This window comes from Mobula birostris, chromosome 8 (assembly GCF_030028105.1).
Source record: "Mobula birostris isolate sMobBir1 chromosome 8, sMobBir1.hap1, whole genome shotgun sequence".
Classification (NCBI taxonomy): Eukaryota; Metazoa; Chordata; class Chondrichthyes; order Myliobatiformes; family Myliobatidae; genus Mobula; species Mobula birostris.
In genome coordinates this window covers 2,223,019-2,240,081 of record NC_092377.1, presented here as the reverse complement: position 1 = coordinate 2,240,081, position 17,063 = coordinate 2,223,019, and the positions used below count along the sequence as shown (strand labels likewise).

The 17,063-nt window shown below is 48.3% G+C and overlaps 1 protein-coding gene across 1 annotated transcript in view; it reads right to left on the bottom strand.

Annotated features, from left to right (window-relative positions):
• Positions 1–17,063, bottom strand: part of LOC140201977 (adenylate cyclase type 8-like) — a 147,087-nt gene that overhangs the window by 45,264 nt on the left and 84,760 nt on the right. Inside the window, exon 15 of the mRNA XM_072266844.1 lies at positions 10,750–10,908. Within this exon, the coding sequence (XP_072122945.1) occupies positions 10,750–10,908 (159 nt within the window). The remainder of the gene's footprint in view (positions 1–10,749; positions 10,909–17,063) is intronic.

The following is a 17,063-nucleotide window of genomic DNA, read 5'->3' as shown; positions in this document are numbered from 1 at the left end:
TCAGCCTCTGACCAACCACACGATCAATGCCTCTCATCATCTTATACACCTCTATCAGGTCATCTCTCATCCTCCATCACTCCAAGGAGAAAAAGTTGAGTTCACTCAACCTATTCACATAAGGCATGCTCCCCAATCCAGGAAACATCCTTGTAAATCTCCTCTGCACCCTTTCTATGGTTTCCACATCCTTCCTGTAGTGAGGCGACCAGAACTGAGTACAGTACTCCAAGTGGGGTCTTACCAGGGTTCTATATAGTCATAGTCATAGTCATACTTTATTGATCCCAGGGGGAAATTGGTTTTCATTACAGTTGCACCATAAATAATAAATAGTAATAGAACCATAAATAGTTAAATAGTAATATATAAATTATGCCAGTAAATTATGAAATAAGTCCAGGACCAGCCTATCGGCACAGGGTGTCTGACCCTCCAAGGGAGGAGTTGTAAAGTTTGATGGTCACAGGCAGGAATGACTTCCTATGGCGCTCAGTGCTGCATCTCGGTGGAATGAGTCTCTGGCTGAATGTACTCCTGTGCCCAGCCAGTACATTATGTAGTGGATGGGAGACATTGACCAAGAATTCGGGTCAAAAAAGTCGTTTTTTTTTTAAACTCTGCTCGGGGAGAAGGGTCTGCACTGCGCAGGTGTGTGACGTAGCGCACCAAGGTTTAAAAGCAGACCACCATATACAGCGGCCATCGTCGGAGTGGACTGACTCAGAGTGGGGCGGCTTTGGCTCAACAGGCTTCGGCGAGAACAGGCAGAGGCCAGGGTAGGTTCCGGTAAGTTTTTTTTTCAGATTGTTTAGTGCAGCAAGAATGCCAGGCAGGATGTTGGAATGCTCCTCTTGCAGGATGTGGGAAGTCAGGGAGCCCTCCAGTGTCCCTGACAACGACACCTGCAAGAAGTGCATCCAGCTGCAGCTCCTAACAAACCGCGTTAGGGAACTGGAGCAGGAACTGGATGACCTGCGGATCATTCAGGAGAATGAGGAGATTATAGATAGTAGTTACAGGGAGGTAGTTACGCCAAAGGAGCAGAGCACAGGAAATTGGGTCACTGTCAGGTGAGGGAAGAGGAAAGGGCAGGCAGAGCAGGGTTCCCCTGTGGCCATTCCCCTCAACAACAAGTATACCGCATTGGTTACTGTTGGGGTGGGATGACTTACCTGGGACAAGCTGCAGTAGTCGGATCTCTGGCACTGAGTCCAGCTTTGCAGTGCAGAAGGGAGGGGGGAAAAGAGGAGAGCGGTAGTGATAGGGAACTCGATAGTTAGAGGTGCAGATAGGAGTTTCTGTGGTCGTGACAGAGAATCCAGGATGGTTTGTTGCCTCCCGGGTGCCAGGGTCAAGGATGTCTCTGATCGATTGCATGACATTCTGAAGTGGGAGGGTGATCAGCCAGATGTCGTGGTGCACATCGGTACCAATGACATAGCAAGGAAGAGTGAGGAGGTCCTGGAGAGTGAGTATAGAGTGCTTGGTAGGAAGTTGAAAAGCAGGACCTCGAGGGTGGTAATCTCAGGATTGCTACCTGTGCTACATGCCAGTGAGGGTAGGGATAGGATGCTCTGGAGGATGAACAAGTGGCTGAGGAACTGGTGTAGGGAGCAGGGTTTCAGGATTCAGGATAATTGGGACCTCTTCTGGGGCAGGTGGGACCTGTACAAGAGAGACGGGTTACACTTGAACTACAGGGGGACCAATATCCTTTCAGGGAGGTTTGTTAGTGCTATTGGGGGGGCTTTAAACTAGATTTGCAGGGGGATGGGAACCAAAGTGCCAGAGCTGACAGTGTGGCTGGGGTGAAAATAAATGATGTTAAAAGTTCAAGCAAATTCACTAATAGAAAGGTTGTGAGTGGTGGCAAAAATCTTCTGAGGTGTATATAGTTCAATGCTAGGAGTATTGCGGGGAAGGCGGATGAGTTGAGGGCGTGGATTGACACGTGGAATTATGACATTGTAGCAATTAGTGAAACTTGGCTACAGGAGGGGCAGGACTGGCAGCTTATTATTCCAGGGTTCTGATGTTTCAGATGTGATCGAGGCAGAGGAATGAAAGGTGGGGGAGTGGCCTTGCTTGTTAGGGAAAATATTACAGCAGTGCTCAGGCAGGACAGATTAGAGGGCTTGTCTACTGAGTCCTTGTGGGTGGAGCTGAGAAACAGGAAAGGTATGGCCACATTAGATGGATTGTATTACAGACCACCTACTAGTCAAAGAGAATTGGAAGTGCAAACCTGCAGAGAGATAGCAGGCAACTGCAGGGAACATAAAATTGTGGTGGTAGGGGATTTTAATTTTCCATATATTGATTGGGTCTCCCGTACTGTTAGGGGTCTAGATGGTTTAGAGTTTGTAAAATGTGTTCAGGAAAGTTTTCTAAATCAATATATAGAGGGACCAACTAGAGGGGATGCAATATTGGATCTCCTGTTAGGAAACGAGTTAGGACAAGTGACAGAAGTCTGTGTAGGGGAGCACTTTGGTTCCAGTGATCATAACACCATTAGTTTCAACTTGATCGTGGACAAGGATAGATCTGGTCCTAGGGTTGAGGTTCTTAACTGGAAGAAGGCCAAATTTGAAGAAATGAGAAAGGATCTAAAAAGCGTGGATTGGGACAGGTTGTTCTCTGGCAAGGATGTGATCGGTAGGTGGGAAACCTTCAAAGCAGAAATTTTGAGAGTGCAGAATTTGTATGTTCCTGTCAGGATTAAAGGCAAGGTGAATAGGAATAAGGAACCTTGGTTCTCAAGGGATATTGCAACTCTGATAAAGAAGAAGAGGGAGTTGTATGACGTGTATAGGAAGCAGGGAGTAAATAAGGTGCTTGAGGAGTATAAGAAGTGCAAGAAAATACTTAAGAAAGAAATCAAGAGGGCTAAAAGAAGACATGAGGTTGCCTTGGCAGTCAAAGTGAAGGATAATCCAAAGATCTTTTACAGGTATATTAAGAGCAAAAGGATTGTAAGGGATAAAATTGGTCCTCTTGAAGATCAGAGTGGTCGGCTATGTGCGGAACCAAAGGAAATGGGGGAGATCTTAAATAGGTTTTTTGCGTCTGTATTTATTAAGGAAACTGGCATGAAGTCTATGGAATTAAGGGAAACAAGTAGTGAGATCATGGAAACTGTACAGATTGAAAAGGAGGAGGTCCTTGCTGTCTTGAGGAAAATTAAAGTGGATAAATCCCCGGGACCTGACAGGCTGTTCCCTCGGACCTTGAAGGAGACTACTGTTGAAATTGCAGGGGCCCTGGCTGAAATATTTAAAATGTCGCTGTCTACAGGTGAGGTGCCGGAAGATTGGAGAGTGGCTCATGTTGTTCCGTTGTTTAAAAAAGGATCGAAAAGTAATCCGGGAAATTATAGGCCAGTAAATTTAACGTCGGTAGTAGGTAAGTTGTTGGAGGGAGTACTAAGAGACAGAATCTACAAGCATTTGGATAGACTGGGACTTATTAGGGAGAGTCAACATGGCTTTGTGCGTGGTAGGTCATGTTTGACCAATCTATTGGAGTTTTTCGAGGAGGTTACCAGGAAAGTGGATGAAGGGAAGGCAGTGGATATTGTCTACATGGATTTCAGTAAGGCCTTTGACAAGGTCCCACATGGGAGGTTAGTTAGGAAAGTTCATTTGCTAGGTGTACATGGAGAGGTGGTAAATTGGATTAGACATTGGCTCAATGGAAGAAGCCAAAGAGTGGTAGTAGAGAATTGCTTCTCCGAGTGGAGGCCTGTGACTTGTGGTGTGCCACAGGGATCAGTGCTGGGTCCATTGTTATTTGTCATCTATATCAATGATCTGGATGATAATGTGGTAGATTGGATCAGCAAGTTTGCTGATGATACAAAGATTGGAGGTGTAGTGAGGAAGGTTTTCAGAGCCTGCAGAGGGACTTGGGCCAGCTGGAAAAATGGGCTGAAAAATGGCAGATGGAGTTTAATACTGACAAGTGTGAGGTATTGCACGTTGGAAGGACAAACCAACGTAGAACATACAGGGTTAATGGTAAGGCACTGAGGAGTGCAGTGGAACAGAGGGATCTGGGAATACAGATACAAAATTCCCTAAAAGTGGCGTCACAGGTAGATAGGGTCGTAAAGAGAGCTTTTGGTACATTGACCTTTATTAATCAAAGTATTGAGTATAAGAGCTGGAATGTTATGATGAGGTTGTATAAGGCATTGGTGAGGCCGAATCTGGAGTATTGTGTTCAGTTTTGGTCACCAAATTACAGGAAGGATATAAATAAGGTTGAAAGAGTGCAGAGAAGGTTTACAAGGATGTTGCTGGGACTTGAGAAACTCAGTTACAGAGAAAGGTTGAATAGGTTGGGACTTTATTCCCTGGAGCATAGATGAATGAGGGGAGATTTGATAGAGGTATATAAAATTATGATGGGTATAGATAGAGTGAATGCAAGCAGGCTTTTTCCACTGAGGCAAAGGGAGAAAAAAACCAGAGGACATGGGTTAAGGGTGAGGGGGGAAAAGTTTAAAGGGAACGTTAGTGGGGGCTTCTTCACACAGAGAGTGGTGGGAGTATGGAATGAGCTGCCAGACGAGGTGGTAAATGCGGGTTCTTTTTTAACATTTAAGAATAAATTGGACAGATACATGGATGGGAGGTGTATGAAGGGATATGGTCCGTGTGCAGGTCAGGGGAACTAGGCAGAAAATGGTTCAGCACAGCCAAGAAGGGCCAAAAGGCCTGTTTCTGTGCTGTAGTTTCTATGGTTTCTATGGCATGCAACTTGGACAGCATCCTCTTTTCAGACACCACCGTGAGAGAGTCCAGTTCCATCCGCACAACATCACTGGCCTTACGAATGAGTTTGTTGATTCTGCTGTTGTCTGCTACCCTCAGCCTGCTGCCCCAGCACACAACAGCAAACATGATAGCACTGGCCACCACAGCCTCGTAGAATATCCTCAGCATTGTCCGGCAGATGTTAAAAGACCTCAGTCTCCTCAGGAAATAGACCAACATTACCTGCAACATTACCTCTCGGCTCCTAATAAATTCAATTCCACAATTGATGAAGGCCAATACACTGTATGCTTTCTTAACCACAGAGTCAACCTGCACAGTAGCTTTGAGTGTCCTATGGACTCAGACCCCAAGATCCTTCCGATCCTCTACAGTGCCAAGAGTCTTACTATATTCTGCCATCATATTTGACCTACCAAACTGAACCACTTCACACTTATCTGGGTTGAACACCATCTGCCACTTCTCAGCCCAGTTTTGCATCCTATCAATGTCCCGTTGTAACCTCTGACAGCCCTCCACACTATCCACAACACCCCCAACCTTTGTGTCATCATTAAAGGTAGGATGTTGCAGCAATGAAAGACAACATGAAGGCCAAAGAAACCAAAAATTAATGGGAAGTTGGAGGATTGGTAAACTTTTAAAAACCAACAGAAGGCAACTAAAAATGTCATAAGGAAGGAAACGCTGGAATTGCGAAGGTAAGACAGAAGATTCTTCAGAATGATAAAGTGTAAAAGAGAGCAGAGAGTTGATATCAGACTGCTGGGAAATAATGCTGGAGTGCTGGTAACAATGAGGGACAAGGAAATGGTGGATGAACTGAATAAATATCTTGCATCAATATGGAAGACACCAGCTGTATGCCTGAAGTTCAAGAGTGTCCCAGGGGAAGAAGTGAGTGGTTGCCATTATTAGGGAGAAGTTCTTGGGAAAGGGAAAGTTATGAAGGTAGATAAGTTACCTGGACTGGGAGACCATCCCAGGTTTCTGAAAGAGTTGGCTGAAGAGATTGTGGAGGCATTAGAAATGATGTTTCAAGAACCAATGAATTCTGGCATGGTCACTCCACTCTTCAAAAACGGAGAGAGGCAGAAGGAAGGAAATTATAGGCCAGTTTGTCTGACCTCAGTGGTTAGGAGTCAAGTGTTAAAGGATGTGGTTTGGGGTACTTGGAGGCACATGATAAAATAGGCTGAAATAGGCATAGTTTCCTGAATGGAAAATCTTGCCTAACAAATCTGTTGGAGTTGTTTGATGAAAGAAGAAGCAGTATAGATAAAGAAGGATCAGTGGATATTGTGTACTTAGATTTTCAGAAGGCCTTTTACCTTCCAAGGAATAAAGTCCTAAACTATTCAATCTTTCATTATATCTCAGGTCCTCCAGTCCCGGCAACATCCTTGTGAATTTTCTCTGTACTCCTTCAACCTTATTTACATCTTTCCTGCAGGTAGGTGACCAAAAACTTTACTCAATACTCCAAATTAAGCCTCACCAATGTCATATACAACTTCAATATAACATCCCATCTTCTGTACTGAATACTGTAATTTATGAAGGTGAATGGTGAAGATGTAAGACCTACCCTGATTGATCTTTCTGAAGTAGTGCAAGGGCAGGTAGTGTTCAGAATTCAGAGATTCTACAGAAGGACGTAGACAGATTAGGAGAAAGAACAAAAAAGAGGCCAGGAAGCATTTTGTTAGAAGAAATAAAAGCATATACTATCTCTTAAATGGTGAGGAAATTCAAATATCTGAGGTTCAATTGTACTTGGGAGTTTTCATGCAGGGAAAGGTTAATTTGCAGGTTGAGTCTGTGGTGAGGAAGATAAATGCAATGTTAGCTTTCATTTCAAGAGGACTAGAGTATAAAAGCAAGGATGTAATGTTGAGACTTTATGAAGCACTGATGAGGCCTCACTCAGAGTATTGTGAGCAGTTTTGGGCTCCTTTTCTATGAAAGGATGTGCTGACATTGGAGAGGTTTCAAGGAAGGTTCACAAAAATGGTTCTGGGATTGAGAGGCCTATCATCTGAGGAGCGTTTGACAGCTCTGGGCCTGTACCCACTGGAATCCAGAAAAATGAGGGGCGTCTCATTGAAACCAATGAATGTTGAAAGTCCTGGATAGAGTGGATTTGGAGAGGATGTTTACTATGGTGAGGGAGTCTCGGGCCAGAGGACACAGCCTCAGAATCCTTCTAGAATGGCGACGAGGAGGAATTGCTTTAGCGTGAATCTGTGGAATTTGTTGCTTCAGGTGCCTGTGGAGGCCTAGCCTTTACATATATTTAAGGCAGAGTTTGATAGATTCTTGATTGGACAGGGCACGAAGGGACACAGGGAGAAAGCAGGAGATTAGGGATGAGAGGAAAAATAGATCAGCTTTGATGAAATGGCAGAGCAGACTTGATGGGCCAAATGGGCTAATTCTGTTCCTATTGTCTTATAACCTAAAAGCAGTTTCTCCTCATTTCCATCCTGACTCTACTCTCCTCAGTCTGGAGCCTATGTCCCCCAGTTCTTGACCACAAACAAGAGAAAATCTGCAGATGCTGGCAATCCAAGCATCATACACAAAATGCTGAGGAACTCAACAGGCCTGGCAGAACCCATGGAAAAGAGTACAGTCGACGTATTGGGTCTCTTAGGTTCCTCCAGCATCTTGTTTGTCTTGCTCCCCCAGTTCTTACCTCACTTACCAGTGGAAACAAGAGTCCTAACTTGATCTTATCCATCCCTTACTTAATTTTACATTAAATATACACATCAACCCCAGCACATCACCTTCTCCCACATGCTACAGCCTCCAACAATCAATTCTATCTCATCACCACCATTCCATCATCTCCATCCCATCCATCCCCTTGCATCCGTCCCATCATCTCCGTCCCACCATCTCTGTCCCATCCCTCCGTCCCACAGTCTCTGTCCCACTGTTTCCATCCCATCCTTCCGTCCCACCATCTCTGTCCCACTGTCTCCATCCCATCCCTCCGTCCCACCGTCTCCATCCCATCCCTTCGTCCCACTGTCTCTGTCCCATCCCTCCGTCCCACAGTCTCTGTCCCACTGTCTCCATCCATTCCCTCCATCCCATCCCTCCATCCGCTGACTCCCTCCCATCCCTCCGTCCCACTGTCTCTGTCCCATCCCTCCGTCCCACCGTCTCCGTCCCATCCCTCCATCCCACTGTCTCCGTCCCATCCCTCCGTCCCGCTGTCTCCATCCGCTGTCTCCCTCCCATCCCTCCATCCCACTGTCTCTGTCCATCCCTCCGTCCCACAGTCTCTGTCCCACTGTCTCCGTCCATTCCCTCTGTCCCATCCCTCCATCCGCTGACTCCCTCCCATCCCTCCGTCCCACTGTCTCTGTCCCATCCCTCCGTCCCACCGTCTCCGTCCCATCCCTCCATCCCACTGTCTCCATCCCATCCCTCCGTCCCACTGTCTCCATCCACTGTCTCCCTCCCATCCCTCCATCCCACTGTCTCCGTCCCACTGTCTCCGTCCGCTGTCTCCCTCCCATCCCTCCATCCCACTGTCTCCGTCCCACTCTCTCCATCCACGGTCTCCCTCCATTCCCTTCATCCCACCGTCTCCGTCCCATCCCTCCTTCCCACCGTCTCTGTCCATTCCCTCCGTCCCACTGCCTCCATCCCATCCCTCCGTCCCACCATCTCTGCTCCCTCATCTCTGTCCCACTCTCCACCCCATCCCTCCGTCCAACTGTCTTCATCCCATCCTTCCATCCCAATGTCTGTCCCATCACCTCCCCTCCATAGTCTCCATCACATCGTTTCAGTGCTGCCGTCCATCCAGCTGTCTCCGTCCCATCCCCCCCACAAAGTCTCACCATCTCCATGCTGTCCCTGCCTCATTATCTTCGTTCCGTCCCCTTCATCCCACCGTCTCCATCCCATCCACCTCAGCCCAATTGACTCGTTCCCATCGTCTCTGCCACCTCTGCCCCATTCCCTGAGTCCCATCCCCTCTGTCCTATCTTCTTCCTCCCAACCACTCTGTCCCACAGACTCCATCCCATAGTTTCCCTCCGATCCCCTCCAACCGATCATCTCCCTCCAATCCCCTCCATCTCCCTCCTAACATTGCCATCCCAGCCCCTCCATCTCACTATTTCCATCCTGTTCCCTCTGTCCTATAGTCTCCCTCCAAACCCATCCTCTCCATCCCATCCCTTCTGTTCCATCCCCTTCACTGCATATTTTCCCTTGTTCTCCTCCAACCCATCATCTCCCTCCAAATCCCTTTGTCCCATCATGACCGTCCCATCGTCTGTGTTCTATACCTTCCATCCCATTGTCTCTGTCCCATCATCTCCCTCCAATCCCCTCTGTCCCATCATCACTGTCCCATCGTATCTGTTCTATACCCTCCATCCCATTGTCTCTGTTCCCTCCTTTCCTTCCAATCTCCTCCGTCCCATCACCTCCCTCCAATCCCCTCTGTCCCATCATTTCTATGCAATCTCCGTCCCATCATCTCCCTGCAATCCCCTCTGTCCTATCATCACTGTCCCATCGTATCTGTTCTATACTCTCCATCCCATTGTCTCTGTTCCCTCCTTTCCTTCCAATCTCCTCCGTCCCATAACCTCCTTCCAATCCCCTCTGTCCCATCATTTCTATGCAATCCCCCTGTCCCATCATCTCCATCCAATCCCCCCGTCCTATCATCCTCCCGTCCTATCATCTCCATCCAATTCCCCCCCTCCCAGCCCTTTTGTCCCATTGTCTCAACCCCAATGTCTCCATCCCACCATCTCCGTCCCATCCCATCCATCCCACCTTCTCCATCCCATCCACTCTGTCCCACCAACTCCACCCCAGCTCCCTCTGTCCCTCCCACCATCACCATCCCGCCCCCTCCGTGTTACCATTTCCATCTTGTCCCCTCCGTTCCATCGTCTCCCTCTAATCCCCTCAATCTCATCATTTCACTCTAATCCCTGCCGTCCCATCATCTCCCTCCCAACCACTGTGTCCCACAGACTCCGTCCTAACCTCTCTATCCCATCCCCTCCGTCCTACCCCCATGCCCCACCTCCTCTGTCCCACAGTCTCCCTCCCACCATCACCATCCCAACGCCTCTGTCTTACCATTTCCATCCCGTCCCCTCCTTTCCCTCCGATCCCCTCCATCCCATCATCTCCCTCTAATCCCCACCGTCACATCATCTACCTCCAATATCCTCCATCCCATCCCCTCCGTCCCATTGTCTGCATCCCATCATCTGCCTCCAATCCCCCCATCCCATCTCCTCCATTCTACTGTCTCCATCGCATCCCCTCCATCCCATCCTCTATGCCACACCCCCTCTGTCCCAATGTCTCCCTCCCACCATCAGTATCTCCTTCCCTCCATCTTACCATTTCCATCTCGACCCCTATGTCCCATTGTCTCTCTCCAATTCCCTCTGTCCCACTATCTCCGTCCCATCCCCTCCATCCCACCATTTCCATCCCATCAATTACATCCCACTGTCTCAGACTCACTGCCTCTTTCCCATCGTTACCAAACCATTCACTGTCCCACCATCTCTGTCCTACCGCTACCATCTTACTGCCTCTGTCACATCAACGACATCTCATAAACTCCTTCCCACCAGCTCCCTCCCAAGCCTCCAACTCACTGCCTCCTTCCCATCATTCCAAACCATTCACTCTATCTCATCATCTCTCTGCCATCCACTCTCTCATCGTCTCCATCCCATCCCCCTCCGTCCAACCCTCTCCATCCTGTCCCTGTCCCATCCCCTCCATCCTGTTGTCTCCATCCCATCGTTTCCATCACATCATCTCTCTGCCATCCATTCCATCCCATCGTGTCCGCCCACAGCCTCCATCCCTCCCAACTTCTCCATCGCATCATCAGCACTTCAGTGCCTTCCTAGGTTAGGTATCACTCTTGGACCACAGGTGGTGTGGGGATCAGTACCTCGTTGTCTGGTTCCCGGTTGAGGAAGTGGTGTGCCACGTGGCTCGGCAGGATGTTGTTGAGCAGGTTCTCATTGTGTTCCCGTAACTCCGCCATCTCCTCCATCTCCCTTTTGGCCAGCAGCCTCCATAGGATGTCCAGTCGTGCAGTTGACTCGACCTGCCAGCCACATGGGGGAAAGGCAGCTGGTCAGTGGTCCAGTTCAATCTCCCAGGACGCCATGGCATCATACCACTGTGTGCAGCTGTACTACAGCTTGGGCAGTGCAATTAGCGGTTCAATTCAGCTGTCATCTGTGTTGAGCTTGTACGTCCACCCACTGAATGTATGATTTCCTTTGGGTGCTTCAATTTCCTCCCACAGTCCAAAGACGTACCGGTTAGTGGGTCAGTAGGTTAATTGGTAAGTCCAAAGACGTACTTCATAGTCCAAAGATGTACCGGTTAGTAGGTTGATTGGTAAGTTATGTAGGTTAGTTAGGTTCATTGTAAATTGTCCTGTGGTTCGGCTACGGTTAAGTAGGTGGGCTGTTGAGAGCAAAGCCACTCAGTGAAGAGCCTGTTCCATTTTATTGGTCTCTAAATAAATACAAGTTTAAGAAACACCAGCATAACTGTTGCTAAAATAGAAGCTGTGTACCAGAGATGAGGGTAACTCAAGTCCAGGCTCAGGGTCTGAGCCAGAGACCAGGGTTAAGACATCGCACACAAAATGCTGGAGTAACTCAGCAGGCCAGGCAAAAAGTACAGTCGACGTTTTTCAGCAGGACTGGAGAAAAAGTTGAGGAGTAGATTCAAAAGTGGGGAGAGGGATAGAGAAATGCCAGGCGATAGGTGAAGCATGTGGTATCACTGCAAGGGAGCAGTGAGACAGAAGGGAATCTCGAAGGGAAGATTTAAACTTCTTCAGGGTAGGCATCCCTGTAAGAGACTTTGCCGGGAATTCAGTGAAACTCTCTTACTGTTCCCCTGCGGTGATACCATGTGCTTCACCTATCGCCTGGTGTTTCTCTCTCCCCTCCCCCACCTTTCAAATCAACTCCTCAACTTTTTTTCTCCAGTCCTGCCGAAGGGTTTCAGCCTAAAACATTGACTGGACTTTTTTTCACGGATGCTGCCTGGCCTGCTGAGTTCTTCCAACATTTTGTGTGTGTTGCTTGGATTTCCAGCATCTGCAGATTTTCTCTTGTTTGTGTACTCAAGACACTAGGATAGGCCAAGTCTAGCCAAGGCCCACTCTGTGTACCCAAAGGCCCTGGGATAGGACTGTGACTAGACCAAGGCCCAGGTTGTGTACCCAAAGGCCCTGGGAAGAGACTATGACCAGGCCAAGGATCAGGTTGTGTATCCAAGGCCCTGGGAAGAGACTATGACCAGCTTGTGTACTTTGAGGTAGGCATCCTTATTCAGTGGAATTCCAGACACAACATGGTTGCTTCACATGCAATGAACACTGCAAGAAGCTGGATGTTCAGCATAGAATGGTCTCTTCAGCCCGCCATGCCTGTGGTGAACACAATGCCAAATGAAACAAAGTCATTGCTGTATGCATATGATCCCTATCCTTCCATTCTGTACACATCCATCTACCTGTCTAACAGCTGCTTAAAAGCCTCCACCAACAGCCCTGCAGCATGTTCCAGGGGCCTGCCACTCTGAAAATAAAAATTGTGACCCAGCCCCCCATATCCCTCAACCTTCCCTCTCTCACCTAAATGCATGTGATCTACTACTTGACACTTCTATCATGGGGAAAAGGTACCGACATTCAAGTTTGCCCAACCTCTCCTCCAAATCCGGCAGCATCCAGTTAAACTTCTTCTGTACCCTCTCCACAGCTTCCTCATCCTTCCTGTCGTGGGGTGACAAGAACTCGAAGTGTGGCCTGATCAAAGTCTTATAGAACTGACTCACAAATTTCCAACTTTAACGCTCAGTGCTCAGACAAATGAACAAATGCCAAAGACCTTCTTTACCACCCTTGTGTCTGGGTCCTCTGTTGTCAAGATCCATCTGTACATTAACCCTGCTCACTCCTGCCATGGACTGTGCAATTTCCAGCGTGCATCACCTAACACTGGCTCGCATCAGACTCCATTTGACATTTCTCGATCCAGAGGAGGCTGATGAGAACAATGTCAGGAACAAATGTGTTAATGCATGAGGAGCAAACACGAGGAAATCTGCATGTGCTGGGATTTCAAGCAACACACATAAAAATTGCTGGTGAATGCAGCAGGCCAGGCAGCATCTATAGGAAAAGGTACAGTCGACGTTTCAGGCCGAGACCCTTCGTCAGAACTAACTGAAAGAAGAGATAGTAAGAGATTTGAAAGTGGGAGGGGAGGGGGAAGGGGAGATCTGAAATGATAGGAGAAGACAGGAGGGGGAGGGATGGAGCCAAGAGCTGGACAGGTGATTGGCAAAAGGGATATGAGAGGATCATGGGACAGGAGGCCCAGGGAGAAAGAAAAGGGGGAGGGGGGGAAACCCAGAGGATGGGCAAGGGGTATAGTGAGAGGTACAGAGGGATTAAAAGGAGAGAGAGAAAAAAAATTAATAATAAAAAAATAAATAACGGATGAGGTACGAAGGGGAGGTGGGGCATTAACGGAAGTTAGAGATGTCAATGTTTATGCCATCAGGTTGGAGGCTACCCAAATGGAATATAAGGTGTTGTTCCTCCAACCTGAGTGTGGCTTCATCTTGACAGTAGGGGAGGCCGTGGATAGACATATCAGAATGGGAATGGGATGTGGAATTAAAATGTATGGCCACTGGGAGATCCTGCTTTCTCGGGCGGACAGAGCATAGGTGTTCAACAAAACGATCTCCCAGTCTGCATCGGATCTCGCCACATCGAGAGCACTGGACGCAGTATATCACCCCAGCCGACTCACAGGTGAAGTGTTGCCTCACCGGGAAGGATTTTCGGGGGCCCTGAATGGTGGTGAGGGAGGAAGTGTAAGGGCATGTGTAGCACTTGTTCCGCTTACAAGGATAAGTGCCGGAAGGGAGATCGGTGGGAAGGGATTGGGGGGGGGGGAACAAATGGACAAGGGAGCCGTGTAGGGAGCGATCCCTTCGGGAAGCAGAGAGAAGGGGGGAGGGAAAGATGTGCTTAGTGGTGGGATCCCGTTGGAGGTGGCAGAAGTTACAGAGGATAATATGTTGGACCCGGAGGCTGGTGGGGTGGTAGGTGAGGACAAGGGGAACCCTATCCCTAGTGGGGTGATGGGAGGATGGAGTGAGAACAGATGTGTGTGAAATGGGAGAGATGCGTTGAGAGCAGAGTTGATGGTGGAGGAAGGGAAGCCCCTTTCTTTAAAAAAGGAGGAGGACATCTCCCTCGTCCTGGAATGAAAAGCCTCATCCTGAGAGCAGATGCGGCAGAGACGGAGGAATTGCGAGAAGGGGATGGCATTTTTGCAAGAGACAGAGTGAGAAGAGGAATAGTCCAGGTAGGTGTGAGAGTCCGTAGGCTTATAGTAGACATCAGTGGATAAGCTGTCTCCAGAGATAGAGACAGAAAGAAGATAGGGGAGGGAGATGTCAGAAATGAACCATGTAAACTTGAGGGCAGGGTGAAAGTTGGAAGCAAAGTTAATGAAGTCAACGAGCTCAGCATGCGTGCAGGAAGCAGCGCCAATGCAATCGTTGATGTAGCGAAAGAAAAGTGGGGGACGGATACCAGTATAGGCTTGGAACAGGAATTGTTCCACAAAGCCAACAAAAAGGCAGGCATAGCTAGGACCCATACGGGTGCCCATGGCTATATCTTTAGTTTGGAGGAAGTGGGAGGAGCCAAAGGAGAAATTATTAAGAGTAAGGACTAATTCCGCAAGACGGAGCAGAGTGGTGGTAGAGGGGAACTGATTAGGTCCGGAATCCAAAAAGAAGTGTAGAGCTTTGAGACCTTCCTGATGGGGGATGGAAGTATATAGGGACTGGGCATCCATGGTGAAAATAAAGCGGTGGGGGCCAGGGAACTTAAAATCATCGAAAAGTTTAAGAGCGTGAGAAGTGTCACGAACATAGGTAGGAAGGGATTGAACAAGAGGGGATTAAACAGTGTCGAGGTATGCAGAAATGGGTTCGGTGGGGCAGGAGCAAGCTGAGACAATAGGTCTGCCAGGACAGGCAGGTTTGTGGATCTTGGGTAGGAGGTAGAAACAGGAAGTGCGAGGTGTGGGAACTATAAGGTTGGTAGCAGTGGATGGGAGATCCCCTGAGCGGATAAAGTCGGTGATGGTGTGGGAGACAATGCCCTGGTTCTCCTTAGTGGGGTCACGATCGAGGGGTAGATAAGAGGAGGTATCCATGAGTTGTCGCTGTGCCTCGGCAAGGCGGAGGTCAGTACGCCAGACTACAACAGCATCCCCTTATCGGCGGGTTTAATAGTAAGGTTAGGATTAGTGCTGAGGGAGTGGAGAGCAGAGCATTCGGAAGGAGTGAGGTTGGAATGGGAACAAGGTGCAGTGAAGTCGAGACGGTTGATGTCCCGTCGGCAGTTAGCAATAAAGAGATCCAGAACAGGCAGAAAACCAGAGCGGGGTGTCCATGAAGAGGAGGAGGGTCGAAGACGGGAGAATGGGTCATTGGTGAGGGTGGGAGAGTCCTTGCCGAAGAGGTAGGCTTGAAGACGGATTCGGCGGAAGAGGAGTTCCGCGTCATGCCGAATGCAGAACTCACTGAGATGTGGGCGAAGGGGGACAAAGGTGAGGTCCTTACTGAGGACAGAGCGCTCTGCCTCAGAGAGTTGAAGGATGGAGGGGATGGTAAAGACCTGGCATGGATGAGAAGTGGGATCAGAGGGGGGAGGGGGAGAGAGGCTGGTGGTGTCAGTGGAGAGGGGAAGGTTGGGGTGAGAGGAAGAGGGAGCCTCCGAGGGCCCAGGAGTAGCTGATGGAATGTGAGGGAGACAGGGTTGCAGAGCAGTGGTGGGGGAAGGGGAGATGGGAGTCACAATAGCAGCACATGAAGACCCGGCCTGGAGTTCAAGGCTGGAATCTTGAGAGCTGGGATCAGAGGGGGGAGGGGGGAGGTTGGGGGTGTCAGTGAAGAGGGGAGCGTTGGGGTGAGAGGAAGATGGATGAGGAGCGTTTGATTGTTCTGGACCTGTACTCGCTGGAATTTAGAAGACTGGGGGTGGGGGTAGAAATCTCATTTAAATCCACCAAATATTGAAAGGTTGAGATAGAGTAGATCTGGAAAGGATGTTTCCAATAGTGGGAGAGTCCAGGACTAGAGGGCACCGCCTCAAAATAGAGTGAATTCCATTTCGAACAGTGATGTGGAGGAGTTTCTTTAGCCAGGGAATGATGAATCTGCGGAATTCATTGCCACGGGCAGCTGTGGAGGACAAGCCATTGAGTATATTTAAAGCAGAGGTTGACAGGTTCTTGATTAGTCAGGGCATCAAGGGTTACAGGGAGAAGGCAGGAGAATGGGGTTGAGAGGGTTAATACAGAACATATAACAAGTATTCACCCCCTTGGAAGTTTTCATATTTTATTGTTTTACATCATTGAATCACAGGGGATTTAATTTGGCTTTTTTGACACTGATCAACAGAAAAAGACTCTTTCATGTCAAAGCGAAAACAGATCTCTACAAAGTGATCTAAATTAATTACAATTATAAAACACATAAGTATTGCATAAGTATTCACCCTCTTTAATATGACACACCAAATCATCACTGGTGCAGCAGACTGGTTTTAGAAGAAGCAGTAAAGGTGTTTCAATTGATTGTAGTAAAAATACACCTATATCTGGAAGGTCCAACTACTGGTGAGTTAGTCTCCTGGCAAAAACTACACCTTGAAGATAAAATAACATTCCAAGGAGCGCTGCGTAAAGATTATTGAAAGGCACCAGTCAGGAGATGGATACAAGAACATTTCCAAGTCACTGATTATCCTCTGGAGTACAGTTACGTCAATCATCAAGAAATGGAAGGAATACAGCACAGCTGTAAATCTGCCTAGAGAAGGCTGTCCTCGAAAATGGAGTGACCGTGCAAGAAGGGGGCTAGTGAGGAAGGCCATCAATAGACCTAAGACAACTCTGGAGGTGATACAAGTTTCAGTGGCTGAGATGGGAGAGACTGTGCGTACAACAACCGTTGCCCAGGTGCTTCATCAGTCACAGCTTTATGGAAGAGTGGCAAAGAGAAAGCCACTATTGAAAAAGAAACTCACAAGAGTTCTTGGCTAGAGCTTGCCAGAAGGCATGTAGGAGACTCTAAAGTCAGCTGGAAGAAAGTTCTGTGGTCTGATGAAACCAAAACTGAGCTTTATGGCCATCAGACTAA